A 16,704-nucleotide genomic window follows, 5' to 3' on the forward strand; every position below is an offset into this window, starting at 1 on the left:
TTTGTAATAATGAATTCAAATCAGATTCATAGGAGCTATAATTCAACCATAGTGAATAGAACCTTCATTTTCTATATCATCTCTCTTCCAAGAAGGCAAAATAACTCAATATTCAAATAATTATTTTTACTTTTCAAGTAGCACTGTGAAGTAGTTAGGAGGGAGATAATATTGCCTCACTTATGTAAAAATGAGTTTCATCCATGTTCAAAACTTCAGTGTCATCTGGGGCGCACCCCTTGGTAATGCCACTCAGTGCAGTCAAAGAACTGTCACAACAAGACTGAAAGCCCAAAGGAAAGAAAACACTCTCCTCTAAGCCGTGCAACACCTCCCTGGAGAAAGTGAAGGTGGACCTAGCCTCTTGATACCTCTGCCTTTCCTGCTAGGTCCTTGGCCTCCTCATTTGACTTCATGCAAGATTTGCAGACAGACTTGAGGTGGCTGGATCCAGGACAGTCACGTAAGGAATGGCTGCCTGTGGCTGAGTATCAGTCACTTCTATTGGTGCATTCTGAACTTTGGATGTATTTGGAACACTAAGTTCCCAATGAACATCATTAAGGAGGCCAAAACTGATACATAACACTTAGGAGTTAAGACAGTAAGGAGTAAGACAGACACACAGCACCACACTAAACCTGGCCTTGCAGACACTGGAAACGTGGGATTTCCCTCAGAGTGATGACAAACAAGGTTTTCACTACGATGGGTACACAACCTTTAGCCAGTGAAGCAAGCAAGTGTGCAAACAACAGGAGAGAGATAATCTATGGGAGTTGTTTAAATGTTCTTTTAAGAAACACTGTGATGGTAGTAAAATAAAAACCTGAAATAATTAAGGAATAATAAGAATCAAGTGATGGAGGGAAGAAAGGAAGAAGAAAATGAATAAGGGACAAGAGTTTATACAATGGGGCATTAAATAAAAATGAAGAAAATAATAAAAGAGACCTCACTTGGTAAAAGAAAGAGGAAGGATGAAGAGACTGGAATGTGAACCACATGCTGAATTTCTCTACTCATGGGGTGACAGTACACAGGACAGACAAAATCAACACAAGATGTGTGGTTACTTCAAAAAACTACAGCATGTGAACAGGTAATAGATAATAGTTATAGCAGAACATGTAAGGTAATTGTTTCCCCATGAAGCACAAAAACCAGCCATTCAGCTTTTCCTTTTTATTCCCATGCCCATTACCAAGCCCAGCTGCTAAACATTAGAACGGAAGATCATGAAAACAGGCCAGCAGCTAATAAAAAATGGTAGATCAAAGCTGGCCCTCTGCTGGTGGAACTGTCTTGTTGCAGCCCAGAAGTCAGGAAGCTAAGTTTCTGGTCTAATGTGGAAGGCGCAGGAAGAGGGAAGGGGAGTTTGGGAAGCTCAGCCCTGAGATTCTATTTGATCCACCTCAGTGGGAGATCAGAAGACCAAGAAAGGTGTGACAGCATCCGCAGCCCTCCACACCAACATTTGCTTGTTCTTGGTTAGCACACAGTGTAGCCATGTGTTTCCCCTGTCTTTAAGCAGGTTAGTCCACTTCAAATGGGCATCCCACCCATTCCTTAGGGAGTGGGCTCCCGAGCCTTGTTTAAGGATTAAAACAGCGGGAGGCAGGCTGGGGCCAGGCGCACTTGACCCTCAAGCAGGCTAGGAGGGGTGTCTCAGTCCTTTCTTCTCTCCTCCTTGGGCCTCTAAGCATCACTAGACAGGGCTCCAGGACTTGTTCTCCAGTGTCAAGGAAGTCTCATTCAAAGTGGCAAGAATGCCAACAGCACTTGAGCTTTGGAAAGTAATACTAGTGTCCCATGGTCTTTGGCTGCTTCCCCCCGAGGGACAGGGCTGTCTAGAGAGGGAGAATTTCACCAGGACAGACTGTGAGGAAAGCCCTCGGTCCCCCTGTTCTGGGCTGCTGAATCTGGGTCAGAATGTTTTATTTTCACCATAAGCATCAAAGTCATAGGCAGGGCAAACGCACTCACCCTGTGTACATTGCGAGACATAGTTAAGCTGGGACGTCCCTGAATCTGTCTCCTAGGACTAGAACTGCCTCATTAAAGGGATAAAAGATGAGATGTGCTGAGCTGGTGGAAAGTGGTGGCTGCATTTTTATTAAAGTCTCTGCTGCAGCAGGCCCAGTCCCCAAAGGTTCATATTCCAAGAATCTCCACCCCTCTGCCTGGAGCATGTAAGTGATTCTCTGTAACTCATTAAGGTAAAACAAAAAGCCCTCCTATTGTGCTTTGCACACAGGAGTGATGTCGTTGCATAAAAGCTACATGCATCCTCCCCTTGGCTCCGAGCTGCAAACATCAAATTGCCATCGTAATCCAGAGGAGGGGCCCCAGGTGCTCCATCCAGGGTTGGCAAGAGTGGCTGGTACCTTCAGCAGAGTCATAACTGGGCAAGGCCTGGCACTGGCAATTACAGAGTGTCGCATTCTAGGTAAGCTATCTGGACATCCTGAGAACCGTCCGACCTCACCACACACCCTCTGGCCAGCATCGCGGACTAACCACCGGGCACTTCAAGTCCAGCTCCCCACAGGTCCTGAGCCTGGTGCCCACGCCCAAGTGAATCAAGCCATGCCATGGCCCCAGAGACGCACACAGTCCCAGCACCGCCCTCGGCATTCACTCAGAGCACGGACCGGGAAAGCTGGGGCAAATGACCAACCTGCCCAACAGAGTGGGCATCAGCAGCGACCACACGCAAGAAGGCACCTCTTGGGCCCGCGAAAGGCCCTGTCACCTGCTCCACTGCCCCACGCAGCCTCCTGCTTGCTCTCTCCCTCGCCCCTTCCCCTGGTCACCGCTTCCTGGGGACTCGGTCCCCCGCCGAAGAGCCGCAGCTCCCTACCTGAGGGTGGCGCTCTCCCCCTGCCGGACCGTCACGTTGTCCATAGCTTTGGGGAAGGTGGCATCGCCGCTGCGCACCGGCACTCCTGTGGGTACAAGGAACAGCAGCCTGAGAGACACGACCACGAGGCACTTCCAGGGCAGGAACAGGTACCCACAGACCCCCATCCTCGACAGCCACAACTTCCCAGAACTCCGGCGGGCAGCGGCAGGGGTCCCAGTCCCGCGCCCCCGCACGCCAGCCGGCCTCGGAAGTGGTGCGGGGAGGAGGCAGGCGCGGGCTGGAGCCCGCCAGCAGCGGAGCGGGGGAGACGCCGAGGCGAAGAGTCCGGGCTCCTCGGAGTCTAATAATTCTTCCTCAAATCCTGCCTCGGCTCTCCAGCCCAGCAGAACCAGATGCCCCCTCCAGCATCCAAAAAGGCGCTTTCTCGACGCTCCCCTGGGGAGGAGGGAGGCGGCCGGGGAGGCAGAGGAGCAAGCACGGTGCGGGGATCAAGGTCACGGGGTGCGCGCTCTGCCGCGCTCTTCAAGACGCTACTTTAGGATTCGGTTGGGCACGTTCTGCAGAGGTCTGGCAGCAAAAGTTTATAGCCCAGACAAGAAGGCAAGTGGCTCTGGCACGAAGGAGAAGCCGCTTCGAGAACTGTTTTATTAGCTCACACATATGTACAGGAATATTTATCAACCAGCCCCCCCCCCAAGTCTCGAATCTGGAACCCGGAGGCGAGAAAAAGTTGCAGGCGGGGGACTCGCAGCCGGCGCAGCCCGCGGTCCTCCGGTCGCTTGGCTGGCGTTCTCCTGCCGCCGCGGGGCGACTCGAGCCAGCCCGCCGAGCGCCGCCGCCCGGCGCAGGCTCCCGGGCGCGCGGGGAGCTGGGCGGACGCGGCCCCCGCCTCCTCCGGGGACGCGGGGACGCGCGGACGCCACGCTCAGCGGCCGCCCCCGGCCCCCGCGCCGCCTTCCTCGCGGGAGCAGCCCCGACGCGCGCGGGCCCCGACCGCCGGGGTTGTCATGGCAGCAGCTCCATCCCTGACCGCCACTTTCTCCCGGAGCCGACTCGCAGCGCGCGGGCGGCGGGCGGCGTGGACGGCGCGCTCATCCCGGCGGCGCCCACCCGGGCTGGGGGGGTCCCTGCTGATATGCACCCGGCTCCTCCAAGCCGAGGAAAGCTGCCCGCCCGTCTCAGTGGCTTCCCTTGACACAAGGGTGGGAGTGGGGAGGGGATGAGCAAGGAGGCAGAAGGGGAGGGCACGGGGCGGGAGAGGGAGGTCTGGGGAAAGCAGCAAATTGAAAAGTGGCTCTGGCACCTTCCTTGCCCTGCTGCCGACGCAGAAGTTGCCAAACCTCGCCCGGGAGACAGGAACTACATTTCCCAGGCCAGGTGGCTGAATCAGGCCGCACTGTCCAGCGCTGTGCCCCCGGCTAGCTCTCTGCCTGGCTCGGGCTCCAGTCCTGAAGCAGAGCTCCCCAGGCCCTTGCAGAGCGTGGAAGAAGCGTCCCGCCCTGATGACCCACCTTGGAAACACTGGTGGCTCACCACTAGGTGTCTGTGGGCTGGCAAGCCGGAATCTCCTCACTCCTCACACAACATACACAACAGCCCGCATCTTAACCCGGCCTTATTGCCCCTGCATCTTGTGATCTTAAAAAGAAAGGGTTGGGAAAAACACACGCAAGTCTAAGAATATTAGGACTGATCTTCCTAAAATCCATCTATGACTTTATGACCATGAGAACAGTGCATTAACGGTGTGGGTCCGGGGGCTGGTGACCCGAGGTTCGTAGAACCCTCCCACCACCCTCCTTTTCTTTGGGCTCAGATTCATTTCTAACTGTTCTAAATCCAAAAGCTACAGATTTCTTGGGCCTGGGCAGAAGGCTCTCCTCACTGCATGCCCTCTTAGTCTAATTTAAGGGTTGCTCCGTGCACCTGTTGGACTGTAGTCTTTCTCAGAGCCTTTTGTTAAATGAGACTGGGTGCTGCACCATGGGGAAAATAAAATTTAATTCAAAACTAAGCTCTTATCACTTATACTTGTGGGGAGCAATTCGGACTGGACTGAGTTGCTGGAATTGAGACTTGTTCTGTGCATCTGCTCTCCCACAATATGGCGCTGGGAGAGAAGTAAACAGCTTCCGCACAGCTGCCTCCAGTTCAGCTAATAAACTGTAGGACTTGCTCCTGATTGGAGGAGAGCAGCGTACTCGGCGTGTGGGCAGCCGAGTTGGGATTGGCGGAGGAGGACTATAAAGGAGGAGAGAGACGGCATGCACCAGGAACATCTATGGGGAACATCTAGCTGAAGGAACACCTGTGCAGCCCCCGAGAAGAGCCGGCCGGCGGTGTGCCGCTCCCCTGCGGAAGTGGGGAATGTGGCCAGGGGGAACTGCCCTTCCACGGAGGTGGAAGGGATAGTAGCCAACCCGGGAAGAACCAGCAGCAAACCCGGGGAGGGCCGAGCAGACGAAAGAACAGCGCAGGGTCCTGTGTCGTTCCTCCACGAAGAGGGGGAGCGACAATACTTTTTTTTTTTTTTGGACAGGCAGAGTGGACAGTGAGAGAGAGAGAGAGAAAGGTCTTCCTTTTGCCGTTGGTTCACCCTCCAATGGCCGCGCCGCAGCTAGCGCACCGCGCTGATCTGAAGGCAGGAGCCAGGTACTTCTCCTGGTCTCCATTGGGGTGCAGGGCACAAGTACTTGGGCCATTCTCCACTGCACTCCCAGGCCACAGCAGAGAGCTGGCCTGGAAGAGGGGCAACCGGGACAGAATTCGGCGCCCCGACCAGGACTAGAACCCGGTGTGCCGGCGCTGCAAGGCGGAGGATTAGCATACTTTAGTTCCTGAAGGATCAAAAGGTTTCTGCTCCCAGCTCTCAGGGACAGAGCCCTGCCTCATCCCCCCTCATAAAATGCTCTAAAATCTTACTTAGTGCATCTGACCTCAGGAAGAGAATGCCCACTTGGCCCAGTGCTGTGGCACAGCAGATTAACGCCCTGGCCTGAAGCACCGGCATCCCATATGGGTGCTGGTTCAAGACCCAGCTGCTCCACTTCTGATTCAATTCTCTGCTATGGCCTGGGAAAGCAGTAGAAGATGGCCCAAGTCCTTGGGCCTCTGCACCCGTGTGGGAGACCTGGAAGAAGCTTCTGGCTCCTAGCTTCTGCTTGGCGCAGCTCTGGCCATTGCGGCCAATTGGGGAGTGAACCCAGTGGATGGAAGACACCCCCCTCCCCGCCTCTCCTTTCTCTCTGTAGTTCTGACTTTCAAATAAATAAATAAATCTTTTAAAAAACAACAATAACAACAAAAACGAGAATGCTCACCACTCATCATTTTGGAGACGGGGCAACACCCAGTAGACCATTTCCTGAAAGCAGAGATGGGACTGGCACTCATTCCAGAATACCTACTCTACAGACTGAGGGAGTAAAGATTCAGAGACAAGAGGCTCAAGGCCAGCACTGTGGCACTGTGCAAGCATCCCATATGGGCACCCTCTCAAGTCCTGGTGCTCCACTTCTGATCCAGCTCCATGCTAATGGCCTGGGAAAGCAGAGGAGGCTGGCCCAGGTCCTTGGGCACCTACACTCTGGGAGACCTGGAGGAGGCTGCTGGCTCCTGGCTTCAGACCCGCCCAGCTCCAGCTGTTGCAGATATTTGGGGAGTGAAACTGCAGATGGAAGACCAGTTCTCTCTCTCTCTCTCTCCCTCTCTCTCTCTCTCATTTCTTTAAAAAAAGAAAAATCAAACAAACAAAAGAGGCTCAGGACTCCAGGAGCAGCCCCCTCCTTACTTCTTGGGATCACTCCCCAATTTTATCAACAATCGGATTTTGTCAAGACTTGAGTGCATTACATGTTGCTTATCATCCTCTCAACCTGGTGATGCCACTGTCAGTACCACCAGACTGGAAAGGCTCTTTCTCATCTTTTAAACCATGTCAAGCTGAGAATGTGAGACCCCAGTGCCAAATTGCTTTAGTTACAGAGTTGGTATGTTGAACGTGGGTGGGTGACAGTTGTGGAGCTGGGTCAGGCTGTCACATGCTCCACGCAATGCAGCTCCTGCCCCTCCATTGTAGAGCATTCCAATACCCTCCCTTACTCTTGCACCTGTTGGTCCCATGGCTTCCCAGGAGGTGAAGATGGGCTGGTTGCTAAATCAGCCTGTGAACCACTGTTTGAGATAGGAGGAGTTGTTGCATGAGAAAGGAGAAAAAAGCAGAGGGTCATAGACAGGAAAAGAATGGCTGAGGCAAGTGAAGAGAGGCAGAGATGGACTGACACAGATACAGACTTTCTTAATAATGCATGGTCCCTGGGCCAATCCAGTGGCACAGCAGGTTAAGCCATTCCCTGCAATGGCGGCATCCTGTGTGGATGATGGTTCAAATCCTGGTTGCCCCATTTCTAATTCAGCTCTCTGTTAATGCTCCTCGGACGATAGTGGAAGATGGCCCAAGTACTTAGGCCCCTGCACCTAGTGGGAAACCTGGTTGGAGTTCAGGGCTCCTGACTCCTGGGCATTGCAGCCTTAGGGAATAAAACAGATGGAAGATTTCTGTGTCTCTCCCTGTCTCTGTAACTCTGCCTTTCAAAAAAATAAATACACCTTTAAAAAATACATAATCTCTGGCTTCTCCTGAATAAAGCTATCTAGAGTCCTACAGAACAGGGCCTGTATCTGTGAGGATTCTTCCAAAAATTCAAGTAAAAATGGAATTAAAAGATAAGTTTATTTTTGTTACAATTTTTTTTTGGAAATCTCTGCATATGAAAAATCGTCAAAAAGTTCATGAAAAATGTATATTGTGAAAAAACTATGCATGGATTTCAAAAATGTTTTACACCAAAATAAAATCTCTCAATTCCATTTTCCATGAATTTTTTTACAGTATCCTCATGTTCTCTTCTGTAAGACTGGTTCCAAGTTCAATATCTGTGCGTGAATAAACGGACTCAAGTCCAAGGCTAGTGAATCGAAGAAATAGCTGCAAAGGTCTGACTTTATGTTAATCTATGTCACTCTACCATTTTTGAGAGAAATGTCACTCATCTGTGAGGCATTGCTTTATGGAGTCTAAGACTAACACCCAACTGAAATCAGAAAAGGAAAAGGGTCAAGGTCTACATGGAACAAGGGCCAACTGCTTTACATCAGGGATCTGCCACGAAGTGCCTGGCTGGGTACCCTGATAGGGTGGCCCTTGTTAAACCCTCTTGAAGATATGGTGACATTTTTGAAGACAAGTTGGTGTGATGACTTTGAGTATCAGTTCTGAACTTGCATTGCCTGTTCAGTCGCTGACTGCTCATCTCCCCAGCTCTGTGACTAGCACTCAATAGTACGCATCCCTCCTGTCTTATAGACGGTGGAGGTGTTTTTAAATGTACTCAGGGCCATGCTTTAATTATGGATGATCAGAGGATAGACACAAAGACGACTGCCTTGAAAGAATTTATTCCAAGAGGAAGGGGCGTAACCACCCCAGGCCATGCTGAGCCAACATGGAGGAAGGAGAAGCGTGGCACTGAGTATAATGGTTTCCATGGAAGGAATGGGAAAGGCAGATGGGCATCCTTGAGCAAGTTTGAGATAGAATAGTTTGAATACTTTTGGCTGGCTCTCTGGCTCTCTGTTGTAGGAGAGATCTCTGGTTGTTTAATTTCTGGCCTGGGGGTGATTTACAGTGAAGAAAATATTAGCTTCATGTGTGAGGAGTTGATAAAGGAATTATTTGAGGAGGTATGAGCTTCGGATTGATTAGTTCACCTGTGAAAAGCCTGCTCACAAACAAGTGGCTTACTATCTTATCTCTAGGAATTAGCCAGTCCTGGGAGGTGCAGTCTATCTATGATGAACAAGACCCCAAGGTGTCAAAGCATCCATAAATTTAAAAAAAAATCCATGATTAATATAAGGGCAATTAATGAGGTGATGCATGCAACTCATCACCAAAGGATTTGGCAGATTGGAAAACTTCATAATCTTAAATTACACTTCTAAAGCATAGCCCCTATTTCCAAGTGATAACAACCCCTGACATGCAATCAGGTGTGCATGAAAGAATATATAAATACCCCATGTATACCAGAGCTGCAACTCAGACCTGCAGAAGACCTGTTATTTGTTTATGACAATTTGTAAAAAAAAAAAAAAAAACAACGGTGGGATACAGGTTGCAGGCTGTAATGAGAACAAGGAAAGAGTCCACTTGCCAATTAGAGACAAATAACCACACAAAGGCTGGACAAAAGGGAGTTTTCTCAGGGCAGAGAAGATGGAAATAGAGAAGAAAGAAGGGTCAAAAGAACCATGGTGACCCCCTAGGAAGAATTCAGTTGACTCCAGCCATCTGAAACTAAAAGGTAGTATCCACAGCTTATGTTTATTTCTGATGCAAAAACTTTTGCAATCCATGCCTTTGAGAAGTCTGCAAAAAGTTCATGAAAATGCATATTATGAAAAAACTATGCATGGACTTCAAAAAAGTTTGCACCAAGATAGCTATCTTTAAAAATTTATTTATCTGCAGTCAATGCTGTGGTGTAGCAGGTTAAGCCACTGCCTACAATGCAGGCATCCCATATAGGCGCGGGTTTGAGTCCAGGCTGCTCCACTTCCAATCCAGCTCCCTGCTAATGCACCTGAGAAAGCAATGGAGGATGGCCCAAATCCTTGGGCGCTGCACCCATGTCGGAGACCTGGAGGAAGCTCCTGGCTGCTGGCTTTGGACTGGCACAACTCTAGCCGTCACAGTCATTGGGAGAGTGAACCAGTGGATGGAAGATCTGTCTCTCTTCCTCTGCCTCTCCCTCTCTGTAACTCTGTCTTATAAGTAAAATAAATAAATCTTTAAAAATTTATCTATCTACTTATTTATTTATTTGAAAGACAGAGACAGACAGATTGATACTTTTTATCCATCACTTCACTCCCACATACCTGTAACAGCCAGAGGTGTACAAGGCCAAGACTGGGGGTTGGGAATTCAGTCCCTGTCTCTCAAGTGGGCGGCAGGGACATAACTACTCGAGCTATCATCTTTGCCTGTCAGGGTGAACTTTAGTAGGAAGCTGGAGTTGGAAGCAGAGCTGAGACTCAAACCCAGGCACTCTGAGATGGGACACTATGTCAAATGTCCACTGCACTACTAAACTTCTCTTTTCATTCCATTTTCCATGAACTTTCTGAAGTACCATTATAGAATGGCCCAGAGAAGTTGGGTAAAAGTTGAAGCAACCCTCCTGGGAAAAGCACCTGTAGAAGTGTAATCACATAATTTCATTTCGATTTAGCCAAAATGAGATTGTGTGCCTGTAACTTGCCTATATCTCATGTGGCTGAAAAGCTGTATTCTGGGCACAGCTGAGCAAAGGTATACACAACTCATCCCCCAGAAGGGATGAGGAGTCTTGGAAAAACCAAACACAAATGAAGGTTATCCTGTGGGCAGCTATTTCTGCTCTGCACCTAAACAATCGTACAGGCCTCCAGTGCTGGCTGCTGGCTATGACCAGGCATGAGTACCCTGTTGCAGTGTTTAGTGAAGGACAGAGACACCCAGTGCTGCAGGTGTGGAAGCTGTCTTTACTTGTGGCATGGCATTCTTTCCCTCATAGTCACTCCTACAAAGAGAGGGACACCCATGGCAAAGAAAGAAACCAATGAGAAAAGGGACAACTCCAATATTATTTTCATCTGCTAAATCATTTGCTAATTCTGCACATGTATGTTACAAGGCTCTTGAATGCTGGGAACTGTTCTAGGGACAGGAGAGGCAGTGGGTTCTCAATGAGAAAACCATTTTTCTTCTAGGCTTTTCTGCAAGGATTGGTGACCAGTGCCGATATGGAGGAAGGAGATGGTAAAACAGTGGGTAAATGCAAATATTTAGACTGTGTTATGTGCTATACGTTTAAAGGAAAGCTTGATGAAGGAGAGTGATTAGTTGGAAAGTCAGGGAAAGACTCTTTGAACAAGTGGCATTTGAAATGAGACCCGACTAGTCGCAGGCACCCACCAAATGAAAGCAAGAGCCATGGCAACAACTACTACAGAGGCCAGAGGGCAGGGGGAGCCTGGCTGGACTGCAGGACAGGGAGAGACATGATTGCACTGGGCCTTGGAGGCCGTGGTAACTGCTCTAGAATTTATTCTAAGTGCAGTGCAATAATTCTCAAAAAGTTTCGGCAGGTAAGTGACAGGACATGATTGATAAAATTTTACAAACCATTTTGACTGTCATGTAGAGAATAGATTGCAGGGGCATAGAGCAGAGGCAAGGGGAATGTCAGGAGAACAGGCCAGAAATGATGGTGGTGGCAATGGGGAGAGAGAAAAATAGGAAGGCAGGGGGCCTGTTTTGGCAATATCATGGTTAAGACTTCCTGAGAGTTGGAAGGTTGGAAATGAGAACAAGAAAAGGACAGAGGATGATTTTGGTAAGTAACTGGGTGGTACAAGTTCTTGGCGGTGCAAGGCATGACTCCAGAAGGGATGGGTTTAGGGAGGCAGGGGTTGGAGAAGTGACCAACGAGCTATGATGGAGCTCTGAGCCTATTTGCTCTGCAAGGCAGCCCCACGGAGATATCAGGATGGCAGTGGAAGAAAGCAGTCAGAGCTTACAGTAGCTGATGGAGGACAACTGTCTTGTCTCATCCAAAACTTGCTTTACCATGAAAAGCAAAACAAAACAAAATCAAAAGGCGGTCAAACTCTGAAACATTCATTTTCTGAAGTGGGGAGAGGCACATTATCCATGGAACCCTCATTCCAAACCTAGAGGCTGGTTTGCCTTTGTAATTTAAAGAGTTCCTTTCATCCTGCCCAGGAGGATCCATGCTATTTCACTCCATATCAGTTTTCTCCTGATGTATGTTTCCTGACTGTCCGCGTCTTGCTTTTTGAGAGTAGACTAACATTTCTGGGAATGAGGCCATGATGTCTGGAAGAAAACCAGAGAATGGCAGTTACCCTAAATATGTGTCAAGAAGGCTGGGTTTAAGATCCAGGTCTACAGTAACTCCCTTGCTGTGATCTAGGTCAGCTGAAAGCCTCTGCTTCTAGCAGAATGGGGAAGCCTGGAGCAAGGACATGGCAGCCAGACACGGGCTTGATGCCACCTGGACAGCTCACGTTGCGTGAACTTGCCCAAGTGCTCTACCTTCTCTCATCCTCAGCTCCCACACCTGCAAATGGAAGCAATGGTTGCAGCAAAATTGTCCAGTGTCTGTGTTTGTCTCATTCAGCTTGGGCTGCCACACCAACATGCCAAGGGCGCATAGCAGCTGATTTTCTCCCAGTACTGCAGGTGGTAGTCTGGGATCACGGTCTTCTGGTGAGGACTCTCCTCCTGCCTTCTTGCTCTGTGCTCCCATGGAGGACAGAGAGAGACAGAGACAGAGCTCTCCATCTTGCCCATCTTGTGATGTCACTAATTCTACCAAGTTAGGACCCACCCCTTATGACCTCATTTGACCTTAATCACTTTCTAATAGTGTTATCCTCAGATACAGTCACATTGATGGTTATTAGACCCAATTCAGTCCCTAGCAAATAAAAGGCATATTTGATATCCTTTTGGTGCTCAGTTAATTCTCAATAAAGGCTACTTGTTTTTGGATTTATGCATTTGTTTGAAAGGCAAAGTTACAGAGAGACAGAGGCAGAGAGAGAGAGAAAGAGAGAGGTCTTCTATCCCCATCTGCTGGTTCACTCCCCAAATGGCTGCAATGGCTGGAGTTGGGCCAACCTAAAGCCAGGAGCCAGGAGTTTCTTCCCAGTCTTCCATGTGGGTGCAGGGGTGCAAGGACTTGGACAATCTTCCTCTGCTTCCCCAGACACATTAGAAGGGAGCTGGGTAAGAAGTGGAGCAGCTGGGATTTGCAAACTGGCGCCTATATGGGATGCCGGCACTGCAGGTGGTGGCTTTAACTGATAGGATACAGCGCTGGCCCCAGGGCTACTTCTTATTGCCTACAGAAAGAAGCCAGATTGTCCCCCATCACCGTTTCTTTTCTAAAGTGTTTCTGTGGGCAGATACACTGGACTTGGCAGAACAGAACAACTTCCAAGTGTGCAAAGGATGTGTGTGTGTGTGTGTGTGTGTGTGTGTGTAAGAGAGAGAGAGAGAGAGAAAGAGAGAGAGAAAGAGATGGGAAGCAGGCTAGGTCTCGTTCTGATTTTGAAGACCCAACCTTAGAATCAGAAATCATCCTGGGATGAAGAGGTTTATGTGGTGCTTAATAAGCATTCATTTTGTCCTGGAGGGGCTATGTAGATGGGGATGGGTTAGGAGAACTTGGGATCCCACAGAAAAATCCATTGAAATGTGTATCCTGTTGTAAAGGCATTTTCATCCTGTGTGTTATTCATAAATAAGGAAAACGTGCAGCTTGTGTTTATCGGGAGAAGATTGTACCCAGCTGCTCTGTGTGTGCATTAGGAAGAGACATAAGTGAGAAGCCTGTGCTTGGTGCATATTTATATTACAGAAACCCACCTCCGCCAGTATGGGCGCATGGGGCACAGCAATGCATCAGCACCCTGGCTGCTTCGTGTGATGGAAGGGGCTCTCTCAGGGCCCTCGGGCTGTGGGACTGGAGTGGAGTAGAAATGTGTGGCTGATGAAGACAGTGGTCAGAACTGACTAGGCTCCCAGTATTATGGTGGGAAGCCTGTGTCAGTCAGTCACCAAACTTTGGATGGGACGCAAGCACCGACAACCACAAAACCAGAAGCACTCCCTGTGTAACAGCCACTTCCGCCATCAGTGCGTGGCGTGACCCTGATGAGGAGCCTCATTTCTCATTCTCTTTTCATGCTCTTCCAAACCGAGACAAATATACATTCAATGGTTTTCCTGGTCAGCTGCTGGCCTGAGGTCTCAACTCAGGCCAGCTGGACTCTAATCTGCTCATCTTTCTGCCATAGACCACATCACCTGCTTTCCAGGGTAGCACACCTGTCTGCTCGGCCAGTGGGCAGAGCCAAGCCTGCTTAAATCCCAGCTCTGCATCTACGAGCTCTGTGGCCCCCAGCAAGCTCCTTTTGCTCTGGGTCTCCATCTCTGCTGCTGTAAGTAGTGCTAATAGGAGCTTCTTCACCACGCTGGGGTGAACAGGATCGTGCACGTGAACGTTCCTGTCACAACACCTGGGTGATGGCAGCTCTCAGGGGCACAGGTCCTTCAGATCCCCTTGTCTGTCTTTAATGCCAAAGTGATAAAATCGACAAAACAAAAAATAGCCAAATGTTAAAATCAAAAGCAAAGACAACAACAGCAAAAGTAAAATAGGAAAGCGGACAGAAAAATGCAGGACACACAAGATTACCCTTGTGAAATGTTATCTGCGGGGTTCCTCCAGATATAGAAGCTGATGTACCCACAGCTGTAGAAACTACGTGAGATAACACCAGCCCCTGCCAACTTTCCGTGTGCATTGTCTGCATGCAACTGTCTCTGCCCCATCAGAACTGCCAGTTGCCTGAGAACAAGGTGCTGCCTTCTCATCCTTGATTCCTTTATTACAGTCTAAGGCCAGATACAGAGTTAATACTCAGAAAAATCTGTTGAGTGAGTAGTGTGAGTTCCACTCTCCAGTCTCTGGACAGCAGAAGACGCGATGCCATCCCCACTCTGGGACTCTCCCCCTTCTCCTTCCCAGTCCCCAGTCCCCAAATACCTCAGCTGTAGGGAAGGAATCACAAGGTATCAATGGTACTAAAACATCTCCACGTAGTCAGGCCAGAGCATCCCATAACGGACCAATTTCCACAAGCCATACTATAAAATCAGCCTCATTACTTTACAGTCACACCTCATGTAGTTCTATAAATCAAATAATGGAAAACATCATACTGAGGCCTCCAAGTCATAAAATGTGTTTTTTAAGTGTTCAGTAGTAGTGTTATAATCTTACCACTCCCACTGTTGCTGTAATCTATAGGACAAAGATTGCAGCCAGTGGGAAATGGCTTCTTCTGCCCCAGGAACTCAGAGTAGAGGAGAGGACGCCCATTAGGGGTCAGCTGGCCCGGCAAGACACCAGGACCTGCCACCACGGAGCTGGGGAACCTCAAGAAACAGGCCAGGCTTCTCTGAGCCCAAATTCCTTCATTGTTTACAAAGTGAAAACAACACTTCTTTCACTTTCAAGGATTGGGCAAGTTCAATATAAGACACCCTGCTTGGCGAGGAGAGGGCAAGCATTCAGGGAGGCACTGTATCACAGGGATTCTGTCCTGTTCCTTCTAACATGAGCTTGATCTCTCCAGTCTTAGGGAGGAGCTAGAACTTGGATTTCAACTTGTGTGCTGGTCACTTGCAACCTGATCATTATTTTTGCTTGTTCATTTATTTATTTTGTTGACAAATTCAGTCATTTCCTTTGCTTGTTTGTACCAACATTCACTGAATATAGGCACTTTGCTGGGCCTAAAGAAATAAAAAATGTGATATATTACCTGTCCTCAAGGAGTTTATAGTCATAGTCTAGCAAGGAAAAGACATCAGGTATCATATTTCAATACAATAAGATTTGAAATAAAAGAGTCCAGGATATCCCAGGGCGTCAGAATCAGGCCATCTAAGCTGGATGAGGGTTCTGGGAAGCCACACAAAGTAAGAAACTTTGAGTTCACTTTTTAAGACTGCCTAGGACTTGGGCTGCCACTTGGCTCCTGATTTTGGCAATGAAGCGGCTGATGTTCCCAGGCACACAGACATGGTACGAGTAGTTGACACTGAGTGGGGAACAGGGTGTTACATGTTGAACCCGAGGTGCTAGTAAAACATCCAAGTCAAATATTCTGTTGGCATTTGAATATTTAGGTTTTGAGCCTGAGAAAGAAACTCTGTTTATAGTTTGGATTTTGGATTCATCTCTGTTGTAAGTGGGAGCTGAAGCCCTGGGTGCTAATGAAGTCACTCAGTAAGAGCAGGAGCTGAGAAGGAAGAAAGCAGTAAGTGTATATCCAGGGCAGCACACACATGGAAAGGTGAGTGGAGGGGCCGGCGCCGTGGCTCACTTGGTTAATCCTCTGCCTGCAGCGCCGGCATCCCATATGGGCACAGGGTTCTAGTCCCAGTTGCTCCTCTTCCAGTCCAGCTCTCTGCTGTGGCCCAGGAGGGCAGTGGGGGATGGCCCAAGTGCTTGGGCCTCTGCACCTGCATGGGAAACCAGGAAGGAGCACCTGGCTCCTGGCTTTGGATCGGCGCAGCGCGCTGGCTGTGGCAGCCATTTGGGGGGTGAACCAACAGAAGGAAGATCTCTCTCTCTCTCTCTCTCTCTCTCTCACTATCTAACTCTATCTGCCAAATGAAAAAAAAGGGAGTGAGTGGACAGGAACTCATGAAGGAGCCTGGTGAGTGGCCAGAGAAGAGGAGAACCCAGGAATCAGTGACCACAAAGAGATCAGGGAGGGAGCAGAGCTTTGAGGAGCCAAGAGTGGTTCACATGTTAAATACTAGAGAACACGGGTTAGTGAAGATCGTGGCCCTGATCTGGCACCGTGGAGGACACGGGTGACTGTTGCAGAAGGAATTTCACCTGTGGGGTAGCAGAAGTCGTGTGGAGGTGATCTGAGGATGAAGGCAGCTGAGGAGTAGGGAAAAGAATGAGCAAGTTCTATTTCAGCTTCACTGTGAGAAGCTTGGAGTTAATTGCAGCATTTTATAAACGGGTGATGATCCATAAGCACAGGGGGATGATTTTCTTTAGATCAGAAGTCTGCCTCTGGACCCACTTCAGAGGTTGACCAACAACCACTATTTAGAAAATAATGACAGTCATTGTCGTCATCATCATCATCATCATTCCACCAATGCCAGCCCTCAA

The 16,704-nt window shown here is 49.1% G+C and overlaps 1 protein-coding gene across 6 annotated transcripts in view; it reads right to left on the reverse strand.

Moving 5' to 3' along the window:
* OPCML (opioid binding protein/cell adhesion molecule like) overlaps positions 1 to 16,704 on the reverse strand; it is a 1,215,017-nt gene that overhangs the window by 574,630 nt on the left and 623,683 nt on the right. For 4 of the 6 annotated variants that reach the window (XM_089314649.1, XM_089314643.1, XM_070048374.2 and 1 more), the window contains exon 2: positions 2,864 to 2,948. In XM_089314649.1, coding sequence (XP_089170775.1) covers positions 2,864 to 2,948 — 85 coding nt within the window. Of the gene's footprint in view, positions 1 to 2,863; positions 3,670 to 16,704 lie in introns of those variants that run through there. The other 2 variants (XM_051818651.3, XM_089314640.1) reach the window with 2 other exon arrangements.

The sequence above is a fragment of the Oryctolagus cuniculus genome, chromosome 1 (assembly GCF_051225735.1).
Source record: "Oryctolagus cuniculus isolate XC-2025 breed Fujian yellow rabbit chromosome 1, ASM5122573v1, whole genome shotgun sequence".
NCBI classification, from domain to species: domain Eukaryota; kingdom Metazoa; phylum Chordata; class Mammalia; order Lagomorpha; family Leporidae; genus Oryctolagus; species Oryctolagus cuniculus.